Here is a 14,568-nt window from a genome sequence, read left to right as displayed (position 1 = left end):
GTCAAAAGACTATTGACCTCAGTACGATTGTTAGGAGAATCTACGATGTCTGGTTATGAGGCATTGAGAGTTGGAGACTCTATAGTTCTTCTAGGTATCTTTCGAAGGTACCGAATTGACCAGTGCACTTCTAGAGACAAAATAAGAACAAACCATTTAACCTCTTATGTCTCGAAGTCACTACGTATGAATTGCATCATGCTTACCTTAATCCTGAAATGAGACATGCCATTTCACAACTTACGTATTCTCATTTGAGAAAGTCAGAGTTCGGACTCACTATGTGATTCCGAACAGGGCCTATTGGTGAAGTACTAAGTTGTGAGAATGTCATGAGTAACTTTGTGAAGTTCTCATAGATATGGAATTCATGTACAAGATTGCTGAAATGCAATGTATATCACCTCATGTTTTGTTCCTTGGAATGTTAATAAATGAACTGGCCAGTGTCCAAATTGAGTCCTGACTCTTTTGGATGAAACAATGTGACTTGTTAGCTCATCGTCAATACATTGTTTCTGACTTATTTACAAGTGACAAAGGAGTTGAGGAAATAACAGCTAGAAGGGTAAAATGGTAATATTGTAAATCCCGACTAGCTGATGATATTCATGAAGGGTAAATATAGATAATATTCAGTGGATCCGCTCATCATAATTTGGTTGAATTCTTGAGTAGAAAATAAATTCATTTGAACCGAGAGATTTTCAATGTCAACTCTTTAGTGGAGTCAGTTGGCATTAAGCTAAACTTGAAAAAGGTTTGTGAACTTTTGAGTCCAAGTGTTTAGCTCAAGCTTTGTTCATTTGGATCCATGAGGTCACTGTCACAAATCATGTCGAGTAGGAATAGTTAAACTAGAAGTTAAGTCAAAACAAGAACGAAAATTGTCGAAAGGGTATTTTTGTCTTTTTGGACATGGCATGAAATGAATGTCAATAAATTTTTTGACAATGTCATATGATGACATATTATATCACTCGGCCATAACATGTTTATTGGGCCTTTTGAATTAATTTCATTTCATATAATTTTATTTGAAAATTCTTAATGAGGTTTTCTTATGTTGTTATGAACTAGTGAAGAAAATCTAGAAATGCCTTCTAGAAGGCCTTCTTGGCCGCCCAACCCAAAGGAGAAATAGGGAGATTTTTTTTGTGCATAAATGTATCAAGATACTTGCCAAAAGAAAAAGAGGAAACAAATTTCGTCTATGAGGAAACAAGTATTTCGGCCAAGACAAGTCAAAGGGGAAGCAAGAATAAAAGAGGAAACAAATCCAAGGTGTCATGAAGGCACATGTTGGCCGTGTGACTTGGATAGAAATGGGAAATAAAGGGTTGCTCATGATAGCTTGGAAAATAAGAGGAAACTACTTCTTTCCAAGGCAAACCCTTCTCCTATAAATATGACTCTCATTCCCCTCATTTTATTCATTCCACATAAGTTAGAGATTGAGAGCTTCTCTCTCTAGACCTTGTGGTGGCCGATCCTCTCTCTCTCTCTCTAGTTATTTTTTGGTTTTTGTTTTGGCACCTAGGTCCACATTTGACATAGTGTTTTAGCTCTCTGACTTTGAGACTTGTTCTCGAGTCGTCGTGTTTAAAAGTGCCCACACACTAATTCCTTTCTTTCTCGAGTGATTCTTGTGATAGAAACTTTCGTGGTTGCTCGAGTTCCCGAGGAAAGAAGAGAGACGTGCTGCGAGGGGAGACGAACGTTTTCAACCTTCCGAAGGCTCATCTACGTTCAAGCTTCTAAAAGGTTAGTAATCTTTTATGCTCATAATAGTTTTTATTTACATGTGCTTGCTCTTTGTCTAGGTTAGTAAAAAACGTTTTACTTGTTAAAAGAAAATTTTTAAAATTCCGTCGCTTACCGAAGCGTCAAACTTTTTCTTAAACCCTAGATCGATTCCAACATGTGATAGGTACAACCGCTATCAAGAACCCAAGATTGTGATGAATCTTGGTGAGAAATGTTGAGGGCTTCTGCAGAATCATAACCAGTTTCAGCAATGGTGGCATTTGCCTGTTTCTTTGGCTTGCTGAAAGTTTTGTCTTTGTCAGGACACTCTTTCTTCATATGTCCTTCTTTGTGGCAGTGATAGCACTTGTAAGGAAATTCCTTTTCTTCGCCATTCTTCTGATCCTTTCCTTCTGATCCTTTGTTCTTGGATTGATTCTTCGAATTCGACTTTGAGTTCTTCCTTGGTTTGCCTCTGATGTTGAGCCCTTCGCCAACAGGTTTCTTCTTAGACTTAGAGTCTAGTTCTTTTGATTTCAGCGCAGCTTGAACCTCTTCTAGGGTTAGTGATGCCCTGGCATATTTCATTGCTTCAACGAAATTCGAGTAGTTCTTTGGGAGCGCATTCAGGATCATAATTGCCTGATCTTCATCCTCGACTTTCACATCAATGTTTTCCAGATCGATGACGATCCGATTGAATTCGTCGAGGCTATCGCTAATTGGCTTATCCTCTGCGATCTTGAAGCCAAACAGTCTTCCTTTGAGGTGGATGGGATTGGACAATGATTTGGTCATATAGAGCGACTCTAATTTCGACCAAATCCCAGCCGCTGATTTTTCCTTTGAGACTTCCCTCATAACCTTATCTCCGAGATGAAGAATTAAGGTGATGTACGCTAATTCGAGAGCCTCATTCTTCTCAGTCGCTGACATTGTCTCCGGGAACCCTTTTTCTCCATCCAGTGCCTTTGCGATCTTCATTTGAACAAGAATTGCCCTCATTCGTATGCGCCACAGACTGAAGTCGCCTTTACCATCGAATCTTTCGATCTCCACTTTCGTGAGACCCATCTTGAAGTTCTTGCAGAGATTGTGTAGGCTCTGATACCAATTGTTATGTCTTTTACCCTGTTTTAGTCACAAGTCTTCTTAACTGAAGTACCTTGTGATGCAAGAAACAGATCAATACTAACACAATATACAAGAACGTAAAAGATAAATTAAGAGCACACCGGATTTATCCTGGTTCGGTCTTAAATGACCTACGTCCAGTCTTGGGGTAGTTTCACTATCAACGATGATGAACAATACAAACCAAAAATACACCCAGAAAACTGCAATCTGATCTCACACGATGTTCTCTCTCACACTGTGTTTTTCTCTCAGATTTTTTCTCTCCAAATACATTTCAAATAGTATGTGAATATGTTCTGTATCCAAAGGTTACAACAAGCTCGTATTTAAAGACCCCTGCTACGCTGACGTGTCCTTCAAGCAATCTCTCGCTGATGATCCAACGGTCTTCAAACCCGAAAAACTTGCTGATGAAGTTTTAGCCGTCAGATGTAACTCTTGATGATTTCAACAACTCCACTTGTATACTACTTCATACAACAGAACTTCAGCTATTCTTCTATTTCTTACTCATTTACTACTTTTTACTTCAGCTATTTTTACTGTATTGATGCAATAAATTAATAGTAGTTTTCATAACTCTCAGACACAACTCTTTTTTTTTTTTGCCTTCCCTAACTCTGGGTTGAATTAACATATCATAGGACCTCTGTTATTAGACTAAGCGACAAGAAACCGATCAAAATTACCAAGAGAGCAGAAGACTAATTAATTAAAAAAATCATAGGACCTTTATTTTTAGACTAAGCCTTGAATTAACAATCTAGCATGTTCATTAAATGATCAGTCTATTAGACTTTGTGATCAGAAACCGATCAAAATTACCACACAACACAATACAAAATGAACAAAACACCGCGGAGATGATAACTAAAAAGGTGTACCTAAAGAAGCATTTCTCACGATTTCCTTGGCAATAAGCAATCGAGGCTGCCATCGCAGCAAGCATAGAGAACCATACACAGTGAATCGATGGCAAGTTTGCTTTGGATTATGGCTAGAGCTAGAAATTCCCAAGGGAAAAATTGTCTCCGAATTGCTCGCCGGTAGTCTTCCTCGGCCAAGGACACAGTGGCGAGAATCTGAACTGAAGTACCCAAAAATTATAATTAGATTTCAAGTAAGCTCACTTACTTGCAAGTGAGCTTGATTCGGTGATTTTGATCTCCAAGTCGGTGGAATATCGTGAAGCTAATGAGACCTAGAACGGGTCTCTTCGATTTCGAGGAGCTCAAATTCAGACTTGAACACTGCGCGCGCTCTCTCTCTCTCTCTCTCTCTCTCTCTCTCTCTCTCTCTCTCTTGTAGGTCTAAGATCCTTCTTCTCATCTTGGCTATAGGAACGGAAGCATATGCAAAAGGTTAAACAATAAAATACATAATGTTGTGATTGTCGGCAAATGAAAAAATAACTATGGTATTTTAACTATAGTTAAGTTAAGTCAAGTTATTCCATTGAAAAGTGCTTAAATATACTATATTGTGTAATTGAAGTATTTTTAAATGATTTATTACTTACCTTAAAAAAGCGGTAGTACATGGACTACCAAAAGTGTCATCATTTTTTTTAAGTGACACGTGGCAAAGGTTCTTTTTTTATTTATTTTTTTAGAAATTCACCATCTTTCATTCTCTCTCTCTTATGGCCTTTAGACTTTGTTTGGTAGAGGAAAAATGGAAGGAGAGGATTGATTTTTTCAGTTGATGTGACATCTATCCTTGTTTGGTAGAAAAGAGAGAAAGAAAATGGGAAGGATTTGAAGGGATTAATAATCCACCGGGCCCACCATTTTTAATCCTTCCAATTTTGGGAGGAAAGAAGAATAAAGAAGAAAAATGTTATTTTTTTTTTACAAATATATCATCAAAACAATCCATTTATCTATCATTTTTTTTCCTTTCTACCAAACATAAATAAAAAAATTATGTAATCCTTTCATTTCTTTTCCATTCTTTTCCCTTGTAAAACAATCCATCCATCTATCATTTAATCTTTCTTACCAAACAAGAACTTAGGCTTTGTTTGGTAGGAGGGAAAAGAAGAGGGATGAATTATATAGGAGTGATTTGGATGGATTATGCATTTTCTTTGTTTGGTAGGAAGAGGAAAAAAGAAAAAAAGATGGAGGGATGGATTTGTATCCGTGAGACTCACCAAAAAACTTTCCCTTCCATTTTGGAAGGATTGTAGAAATCCTTAGAATTTTATTCATGAAAATTACATTTATAATATTTATTGATGCAATTTCATACTATCTAATTATTTTATACACAATTTATTTTCTAAATTATTTTGGATGTGAAACAAAAATGAGTAAAAATTAAACATAATTTTAAAATTAATGTTATATACTTTTATTTATGTACCTTGATTATATATTTGATATGTAGACAATATAGTTATTTTACTCACATATTTCATAATATATAAATATTAATATATATATATATATATATATATATAAATATATATTAAATTGTTCAAATTATTTTTGGATAAATTACTCAATTTGGTCTCATATGATAAAAGAGTTATTAATGTCATTAGTATAATAAAAAATAGTGATGTTTTTCTTTATTATTTATACCAAACAACAAGTGGATGAATTTATTCTTTCCTCTTAACATATCAATCAAGTTTTGGGAAAGATACAATCCATCCATTTCCCTCCTCTTCAATCCCTCCTTGCATGTTTCCCTCCTCTCTATCAAACAAAGCCTTATTCTTGACAACTTGCTGGGTTCTCTCTCTGTCTTCACAACTTCCGGTGATTTTTTGATGAAACCGGTGGGAAGGGAGATACACCTCCACCACCATCACAAAGTACTAATCACAAAGATCATTTTAAGTGCAAATTTTTCCCTTGGAGCTACTGTCGTTCGCCAGAAAAGCTTGGTCGAGGACGGAGATTTTGTGAGTTTTGGGTTTGAAACTTCACCGGTTAATATCTCCGCTATCTGAGCTTCGATTGAATTCATTCTTTTTCATTTTGTTTGTATTGAATTGATCTATCATCATGAAAATTTTAATTATGAGATTCACAACGGAGGTTGGTCACCGGAGCATCGCCGGAAAACATAAGTTTGAAGCTTTATGTGTAGATTTGTACCGTTATGTGTTGTTTTTGCTAAAAAAAAATTACCTTGCCATTGTGATTAGGAGGCTTAAAGGTTTTGAAAAATTGTTTGAGGCATTTTTATTATTCTATTTCTCTGCTTTTATGGCTTTGTTGCATTTCTTAATGTGTTCAACGTAATCGATTGCTTTTATCACGAATAATATCTTCCTTTATCCAAAAAAAAGTATTTCTAGTTTGCATGGTCCAATCATTAATCCCCTAAATTTATACAATAAAATTAGATAAAGAACTATACTAGTGACTTATCCACGATTCTGCTTTTTAGTGCTTTAACCTCTATTCAAGAACATCATAATACGTACTCAAGTGGTTCATAGGGAAAATCGAAGATGGTAAGATTTAAATCAAAAAGTTTTTCGGTTGCAAGGAAATCTCCGCCGCCTCCGGCGTCGCCGGAGCTTCGGTCTCGAAATTGTAAGTTCAGACCACTTCTAAATCTATTTTGTCGTTTTGAACGCAACCGTGAACTCCGTTTAACCCGAGTCTCAACCATTTGGAAAATCATCCGTGTTCGGTGACAGGTACTTCGAGGCGAGCGTTACCTAGCATCTTGATCACGCCCAAATTGTGCAATCACTAAGCGGTCGTTGGTAACACAAAGAAAGCGGAGTCGTATCCACGAGGAGGCTAAAACTGAAAATGAAAACTAAAACCAAACGTCAAGTGGTAAATGAAATATAAAAATGAAAAAGATTGTTGTAGAGATTAAAAGGTTTATAAAATCAATGAGAGGAAAACGCAAGGCGTCGGGTTACTCAATTGCTCCGTTTACCAATTACCAATACGGTTCCACGCTTATAACTCAATTACAAGTTTCACATCCCAAACAAGTAATCGAAAAATCAACGTTAAGATCAACCAAAAAAACTCATGTATTAATTTAAGAACAAACTCTTTCAACTAAAACCGTGAATAAAATCTCGTTGACTAAACCAAAACAACGATATATCAAAAGTGATTATAACGCAGTAAAGAATTAGTCTAACACAATAATATTCTTTTCACAAATTTCATAGGCAATCCCTAAACTTACAATATATCGAATCGACAGAATTGTAATAAAAGAAAAAGCTACAAAATAAGTGTTATAAGAAATTGATACTCTTTAAAAATCACATAAATCAAGCATGACTAAATTTATATGAAAAATGAAAGAGTATAATTTTATGAGAGGAGTAAAGAGTTTGATTCATAAATAAATTAAACATTAAAGCACAACAAGTGGAACCATAATCGGTTAGGTAAACTTACGCAATTGAGATCACCCTTAGCCTTGCTAGAAACTTAGCCAAAAACACAACTCATTCTCACAAAATTCTAGAGAAAATATGAGAGAATAAAATGATAATATTTAACTAATTTTCGGAATAAAATATAGGGCATTGTAGCGAAATAGCAAAAATGAAACTATGAAATTTGTTTTTAGCCTATGTTTCATAATTTTTAGGGAAATAGCCAACATGATTATGTGGCAATAATTAAGGTCTTATTTACCCTTATTTATTAATAAATCGTCATTTTCTCTCTCCTATTTTTTTTCATACACTTTTTTTACATAAAAACTTCAAAAAACCATATCTATCTCATATGAACTCGAAATTAAGTGATTCCAAATCCTACGGATTCGTGACACCGAGATCTTCAAAAATAGATATATTGTGTTTGATGAAAAATAATGTTTAATACCATAGATGTAGAAAAATCTACCTTAAATATGGAAATAACGGAAATTTTTTGAAATTATAAAAAAAATGGAAATGTAAATATGATGCATTAAACATAATTTTTCATCAAACACATTAGGTCTATTTTTGAAGATCTCGACGCCACGAATTTGTAGGATTTGAAATCACTCAATTTCGAGTTCGTATGAGAAAGATACGAATTTTTGAAGTTTTGATAAAATAAAATTATTTGAAAAAAAATAAGAGAGAGAAATTGACGAATTTATTAATAAATAAGGGCAAATCAGATCTTAATTATTGTCACATAAGTCATTTGGCTATATCCCTAAAAATTGTCAAACATAGGTTAGATCCAAAATCACATGTTTAAAGTGGCTTACAAATCTTTAAAATATATGGTGTCCAAAAACTAAGCCAAAGCCTCTTATTTATAGTGTTTTAGAGGTGGCAAAATAATGGGAAACTAAAATAAAATGGAAACTAAATATTACACACATAAATAAAGATTTCCAGAATTGAACGATATTATTTGAGCTGATTCTGAACGCCAACGCTGAAGAGAAATTCTTTGGTCATCTTCCCCATGTGTCATGCACGAATTGGTTGCTTTGGAAGTTATTTACACGTGGCAATGGAGGAGTGGTTGCATTGATGAAGTATATATCCCATTTTACGTACTTGCCTTGGGCAAATGTCAGACTTGATTTCTTGGGAAAATACTTTCCATAATAATGGAAATCCATGCACGTGAAGACAATTGATGCTGAATGTGGAGAACAAATGTGCGTGAGTTGACTTGCGGGATTTTGCATCTTCTTTTTCTCCATTTAATTCTACAGAATGAAATATATCAATTAAATACTTGTAGACTTAACCAAAAACGAGTATTCTCTAATTATACTCTTAATTAATAATATCAAGAGAATATTCACATAAACTTAAATTAGTTTGAATAAATATTAACAATTAAACACGAAAATAGTACACTTTCGTGCACTAATCACAACCCCCAACCAGCTTATTGCTAGTCTCTAGCAATTCAAGCGAAGAACAGTCATGTCATAGAAAATATTTACAACGTTGCCTAGACATTTCAACTAAAGAGGTTATTAAACATCAAAATTTGCTATCCAAATTATTTCGGCTATAACTACAGAGTGTGTGTATGTGTGCGTCCCAAACCAATCATGTTACCACAATGCTTGATACAAAACAACTTTGAACAACCCTCAAGTATCGGCCTTGACTTCACTAATCCTCACGGGTATTGATTGTTTTATTTACGTGGCTAGCATTCTCTCTTGTGAAGTCGGAAATGAAAGATGACACTCAAAATATGGGAGAGGCTATTTTTAGGACAGACATGCAAACTAAAATTGATCACAAGATAGAAAAATCAACCGCTAAGAGCCTTCCACCAATCATACCACAAATCCAATATTGAGATTTCTTCGAGACTAAACACGGATATATGTACAAGTGATCTAAGAGCCAATATAAGAAGAAGAAAAGTAAACATGAAGAAGATGAGAAGATTGGATATTATGAAGAAAATAAGAGAAAGAAAGAGAGAGAGAGAGAGAGAGAGAGAGAGAGAGAGAGAGAGAGAGAGAGAGAGAGAGAGATATTACAAAGAAGAAGAAGAAAGACTGAATAATTCATCATTTTTTCTTTTTTTTCTTTGCTTTTTTTTTCTTCTTTTTTTTTTTTTGCTTTTTTTTTCTTTTTTTTTTAGAAACAAACAAATATAAAATAAAAGAAGACGATTTATACGGAGTAGAGGGTGGAGAAAGAACATAGAGAATGACTAAAGAAGAATGGAAGAGAGAGGAAGAACAAAGAAAAATTGGCTCTAAGAATTAAGTATCCATGTTTAATCAAGAATTGTCTCACAAAATATCCAAACAAACCACCAACCATGTAGAGAAGCTCTAAGCAGTGACTAATCCAATTCAAATAATCAATGAAAGTTCGCAAGCTGTTTTCTCATCTCACCTACTCTCATGAAAAATGTTGTGCCTAAACATGAAGGTTTATCTCGGCTAAAATGCATCAAAAACCATGGTACCACGAGTGTTTAGTACGAACACACACAAACTCTGAAAGTCATTTCCTAATAATGAAGATAGCAAAAGTTGATGCAAAATAACCTAATCAATCTCATATTCAGGCAAAATCATAAACATTTTCACAAACGGAGACTATATCCAAGCATGAAGTAGAATGTAGAGGTAGCCAGAAGATGGAATGGCCCCATGAAGTCTATACCCCAATAATCAAATATTCTATGACAAGAATTGGGGTCAAGGGCATCATGTGACAACGAGAAAGGGCTCCTAACTTCTGACATCTCTCACATGAACGACAATAACGATCGGTGTCCTTGAACAAAGTAGGCCAATAAAGGCCACACTGTAAGATTTTCGCGGCAGTCTTCTTCATAAAAAAATGACCACCACAAGCTTCATTATGGCAAAAGTTCAAGACACTGGACACCTCATCATCTGGAATGCATCGTCTCATGATCTGGTCGGGACAATACTTGTAGAGATATGGATAATCATAGTAGAACTTCCGAACTTCAACCAGAAACTTGCGTTTATTTTGTACACTCCAATCAGATGGGATTTCATTTGTCACCAAATAGTTAACAATATGAGCATACCATGGCATTTTGGTGACAGAGAAGAGGTGTTCATCAGGGAAGTTGTCATTGATGGCTGGACCCTCGGGGGAGTGGTTAAACTCAAGCCGAGACAAATGGTCCACCACAACATTCTCAACTCCTTTCTTGTCCTTGATTGTTATATCAAATTCCTGCAACAGAAGGATCCACCTAATAAGACGCACCTTAGCATCCTTTTTAGAAAGAAGGTACTTAAGGGCTGCATGATCTGTGAAAATCGTGATAGGTGAACCAATTAAGTAAGCACGGAACTTTTCAAGTGCGAACACCACAGCAAGCAATTCTTTTTCAGTGGTAGTGTAGTTCATTTGGGCACTATTGAGTGTCTTGCTTGCATAGTACACTACAAAGGGTTTGCCGTCCCTCCTTTGACCTAGAACGGCCCCCAATGCAAAATTACTTGCGTCACACATAATCTCAAATGGTAAGTTCCAATCAGGTGGCTGAATGATGGGGGCAGAAGTTAGCTTGGCGACGAGAGTACGAAATGCGTCCTCACATTGTTGTGTCCAATCAAACGTGGCTTCCTTTTCTAAGAGGTTGCATAGTGGTCGAGATATAGTTGAAAAATTTTGTATGAACCTCCGATAGAATCTGGCATGCCCAAGAAAAGAACGAATGTCCTTCACAGTCTTTGGGGGCGCCAACTTTGAAATGAGCTCAATTTTGGATTGATCAACCTCAATTCCTCGTTCAGAAACAATGTGCCCCAAAACAATGCCAGATGAAACCATGAAATGACACTTTTCCCAGTTGAGCACAAGACCTTTCTCGATGCACCTTTGAAGAACAGCTCGTAGGTTGGATATGCATGCATCGAATGAATCTCCAAAGACGGTTAGATCATCCATGAATACTTCCATACATTTTTCGATCATGTCGCTGAACATACTCATCATGCATCTTTGAAATGTGGCAGGGGCATTGCAGAGGCCAAACGGCATACGCCGAAAAGCAAATGTTCCAAAAGGACATGTAAATGTGGTCTTATCCTGGTCTTCTAAAGCAATCTCTATCTGATAGTAGCCTGAATAACCATTGAGAAAGCAATAGAAAGGATGACATGCGACTCGCTCTAGAATCTGATCGATGAATGGAAGTGGAAAGTGGTCCTTGCGGGTAGCAGCGTTAAGCTTTCGATAGTCAATGCACATACGCCAACCCGTCACGACCTTTGTTGGAACAAGGGCCCCCTTTTCATTCTCAACAACTGTGACTCCTGATTTCTTGGGGACTACTTGTGTTGGGCTAACCCATTTGCTATCCGAGACTGGGTATATGATACCAGCATCCAACAACTTCAAGACTTCTTTCTTGACAACCTCTTTCATTGTGGGATTCAGTCTTCGTTGTGGGTCTCGTCTTGGTATAGCCCCTTCTTCGAGATGAATGTGATGGGAGCAAATTAAAGGGTTGATACCTTTGATATCAGCGATCGTCCAACCCAACGCCTCTTTATGCTCACGTAACGTGTCAATCAAATGTTTCTCTTGTGAAGCATTGAGTTTAGACGATATGATAACAGGGAAGGTATCACCGACTCCCAAAAATGCATGTTTAAGACCCTCGGGAAGTTGAGCGAGTTCGAGTTTTGGGGTCTCTTCATTTGACGGTTTTGGCTTTGTTCTTTCTTGTGGTAGCTCTTCAAAGCGTGGTTGCAAAAACTTAGTTTTTCGATCTTGAAAGTCTTCAACTGTCGCCGAAACATTGTGTGTCTCCTCTTGATCGAAAAACTCAAAATCATGGAGAAGATTGGATTCTTCGACGAGTGTGTCTATCATGTAGGTGTGGGCGGACTCGTCTTCATCACGTGGTTGCTTTGAAATGTTGAAGATGTTAACCTCCATAGTCATGTTTCCAAAAGTCATCTTCATGAGGCCATTTCTACAATTGATTAAGGCATTTGCTGTTGCAAGAAAAGGCATTCCCAAGATGATTGGAATTTTTGACTCGACGTCAACCACAGAATGCGTATCCAAGATCAGAAAATCCACGGGGTAGTAAAATTTATCAATTTGAACCAAGACATCCTCTATTATACCCCGAGGCTTCTTCACAGATCTATCAGCCAGTTGGAGCACTACAGAAGTAGGTTTGATATCCCCAAGTCCGAGACGCAAGTAAATCGAGTATGGCATGAGATTCACGCTTGCGCCAAGGTCTAGTAGTGCTTGGCCAAAAAGTTGTGTCCCAATGTAGCATGAGATTGTGGGACAACCAGGATCTTTGTACTTTGGCGGTGTTTTCTGCTCAATTACCGCACTCACTTGCTCTGTTAAGAACACAGTCTTCTTGACGTGGTGTCTCCGCTTTACGGTGCATAGATCCTTGAGTACTTTGGCATAAGCCGGAACTTGTTTGATCACATCCAACAGAGGAAGATTGACCTTCACTTGTCGCAGATGTTCGAGGATCTCACCTTGATTCTCTAGTGCTTTCCCTTGAGATTTTAGAGCTTGTGGAAATGGGGCTTGCACTTGAATCATTGCGGGTTCCTTTTCTGAGCCATTGTCCTTTTTGGAAGTAGTGGATTTTGTTGGTTGAGGCTCGACTACAGTACCAGCTCGAGTAGTGATGGCATTCACCTCCTTGACCTTGGAGTCCGAGGTTTGTGCCACATGAATTCCCTTCGAGGTTGACTGTGTTTGTGAAGGAAGCTTGCCACGCTCTGAAATAGACAAAATATTTATCAAGTTAGTGACCTGGCTTTTGATCTCCTTGTTCTCTTCCATCACTTGCGTGATCATTGCCTCAAACCTTTGGTTTGTTTTCCCTTGAGCCTCTATAAATGCGTGCAAGGTGTCTTCGATGGGTCTTCGTGGTGCTTGCGCTTGTTGAGGTGCTGAGTACACTCGTGATGATGGTTGTTGTTGTTGGTCGGGCTTCCACTGGTTTCCGTGTGATGGCGCATTGTTATTGTTCCTCCAACTGAAATTTGGGTGGTTCCTCCAACCAGGATTGTAAGATTCAGAGTAGGGTGAATAAGGTTTATTGTAGTTCCCAAGGGCATTACATTGCTCCTCGTACACCCCTCTCATTTCAGCATATGATGCACAATCCTGAGGTTGGTGATCCACACCTCCACAGACGAAGCATGCATTTTGGACTTCAGCTTGTGCGACCGAATGGATTCCTCTACCATTTTGGGACTTGAGGACCTCCAATTGCCTAGTCAAATTCTCAACTTGGGCTTTAAGGTTGTCCTCCTCCTTTAATTGGTATACTCCAACTGGTCGGGACCTATTAGTGCTTTCAGTGGGATTTGGCTCGGTCTAAGCGTCAGTCATTTCAGCTAGCTCGTTGAGGTATTCAATTGCTTCATCGGGATCTTTGTTCAAGAATTGTCCATTGCACATAGATTGGATTGACTTGCGTTCATCACCAGTAAGACCATCATAGAAGTAACTCACGAGGCGCCAACTCTCAAAGCCATGGTGTGGGCACATATTCAACAGATCTTTAAATCTATCCCAAGCCTGGCGAAGTGATTCACCGGCTTTCTGGTTAAACATTGAGATCTGTCGTTTTAGACCGTTAGTCTTATGGTTGGGGAAAAACTTGTTGAAAAACAACGTAGTCATCTCCTCCCAGGTTCCAACAGACCTTGGTCTTAGAGAGTATAACCAGCTCTTCGCTTTGTCCTTGAGGGAAAATGGGAAGAATTTCAACCTCATGACGCTAGCGACATCTGGGCGGCTATAGAAAGTTTCCACTGCCTCCTCGAATTCTCGAACATGCACATATGGATTCTCATTTTCTAGCCCGTGAAAGGTTGGCAAAAGTTGGATCATGCCAGGCTTGAACTCGTGATTTGGCGTGTTAGGATTGAAGATGATGCATGATGGAACCGCAGTTCGCGCCGGATGCAAGTACTCGTTAAGGGTTTTGACATGATTGTCCTCTATGTGTGCCATTGGGTTGAAGAAATTATTTGGCAATGAGATTGGAGAAGATGGATGGGAAGAAGAAGAAGTGGAAGTTGACGAGAGATACAGAGACTTAGGTGTTTCTTGAATATGGTCAAGGTCTTCGTTGAGTTTCTTAGCAAAACGACCTAGTTCGTCTCTAAATTGGGTCATTCACTTCTCTTTTTTTTAAATTTTTTTTTTGTTTGAGGATAAATATGTAGTAGTATGAATGGGTACTAAGAATGTTCCCAGGCCAACTGGAAAGG

The 14,568-nt window shown here is 37.5% G+C and overlaps 1 protein-coding gene and 1 non-coding gene across 2 annotated transcripts; one reads left to right on the top strand and one right to left on the bottom strand.

Annotated features, from left to right (window-relative positions):
- Positions 1-3,782: 3,782 nt before the first annotated feature.
- Positions 3,783-13,432, bottom strand: LOC149380820 (uncharacterized). Its single transcript, XM_089601212.1, has 3 exons — positions 11,878-13,432; positions 10,066-10,338; positions 3,783-3,970 (listed from the first exon to the last, which is right to left on the bottom strand). The coding sequence occupies exons 1-3, from the start codon at positions 13,430-13,432 to the stop codon at positions 3,783-3,785; spliced, it is 2,016 nt and encodes a 671-aa protein (XP_089457338.1).
- Positions 13,433-13,820: 388 nt separating this feature from the next.
- On the top strand, positions 13,821-13,927 carry LOC149380819 (small nucleolar RNA R71). The gene has a single exon (XR_016293997.1). It is a non-coding gene; the product is annotated as a small nucleolar RNA R71 (small nucleolar RNA).
- The last annotated feature ends 641 nt before the right edge of the window (positions 13,928-14,568 follow it).

Source organism: Urtica dioica, chromosome 11 (assembly GCF_054948205.1).
Source record: "Urtica dioica subsp. dioica isolate 48M chromosome 11, U.dioica_male_clone48M_v1_H2, whole genome shotgun sequence".
NCBI classification, from domain to species: domain Eukaryota; kingdom Viridiplantae; phylum Streptophyta; class Magnoliopsida; order Rosales; family Urticaceae; genus Urtica; species Urtica dioica.
The sequence above is the reverse complement of the archived record's forward strand: the minus strand, read 5'-3'. Positions and strand labels throughout refer to the sequence as shown.

Coding starts and splice junctions, on each gene's coding strand:
- LOC149380820 (XM_089601212.1), bottom strand. CDS start 13,432: ATGAGAGGGGTGTACGAGGAGCAATGTAATGCCCTTGGGAACTACAAT. Junction 10,339..11,877: donor CAATGCTTCACAAGAGAAAC/ATTTGATTGACA, acceptor TGGTGACAAATG/AAATCCCATCTGATTGGAGT. Junction 3,971..10,065: donor CGATCGTTATTGTCGTTCAT/GTGAGAGATGTC, acceptor TGGGTACTTCAG/TTCAGATTCTCGCCACTGTG.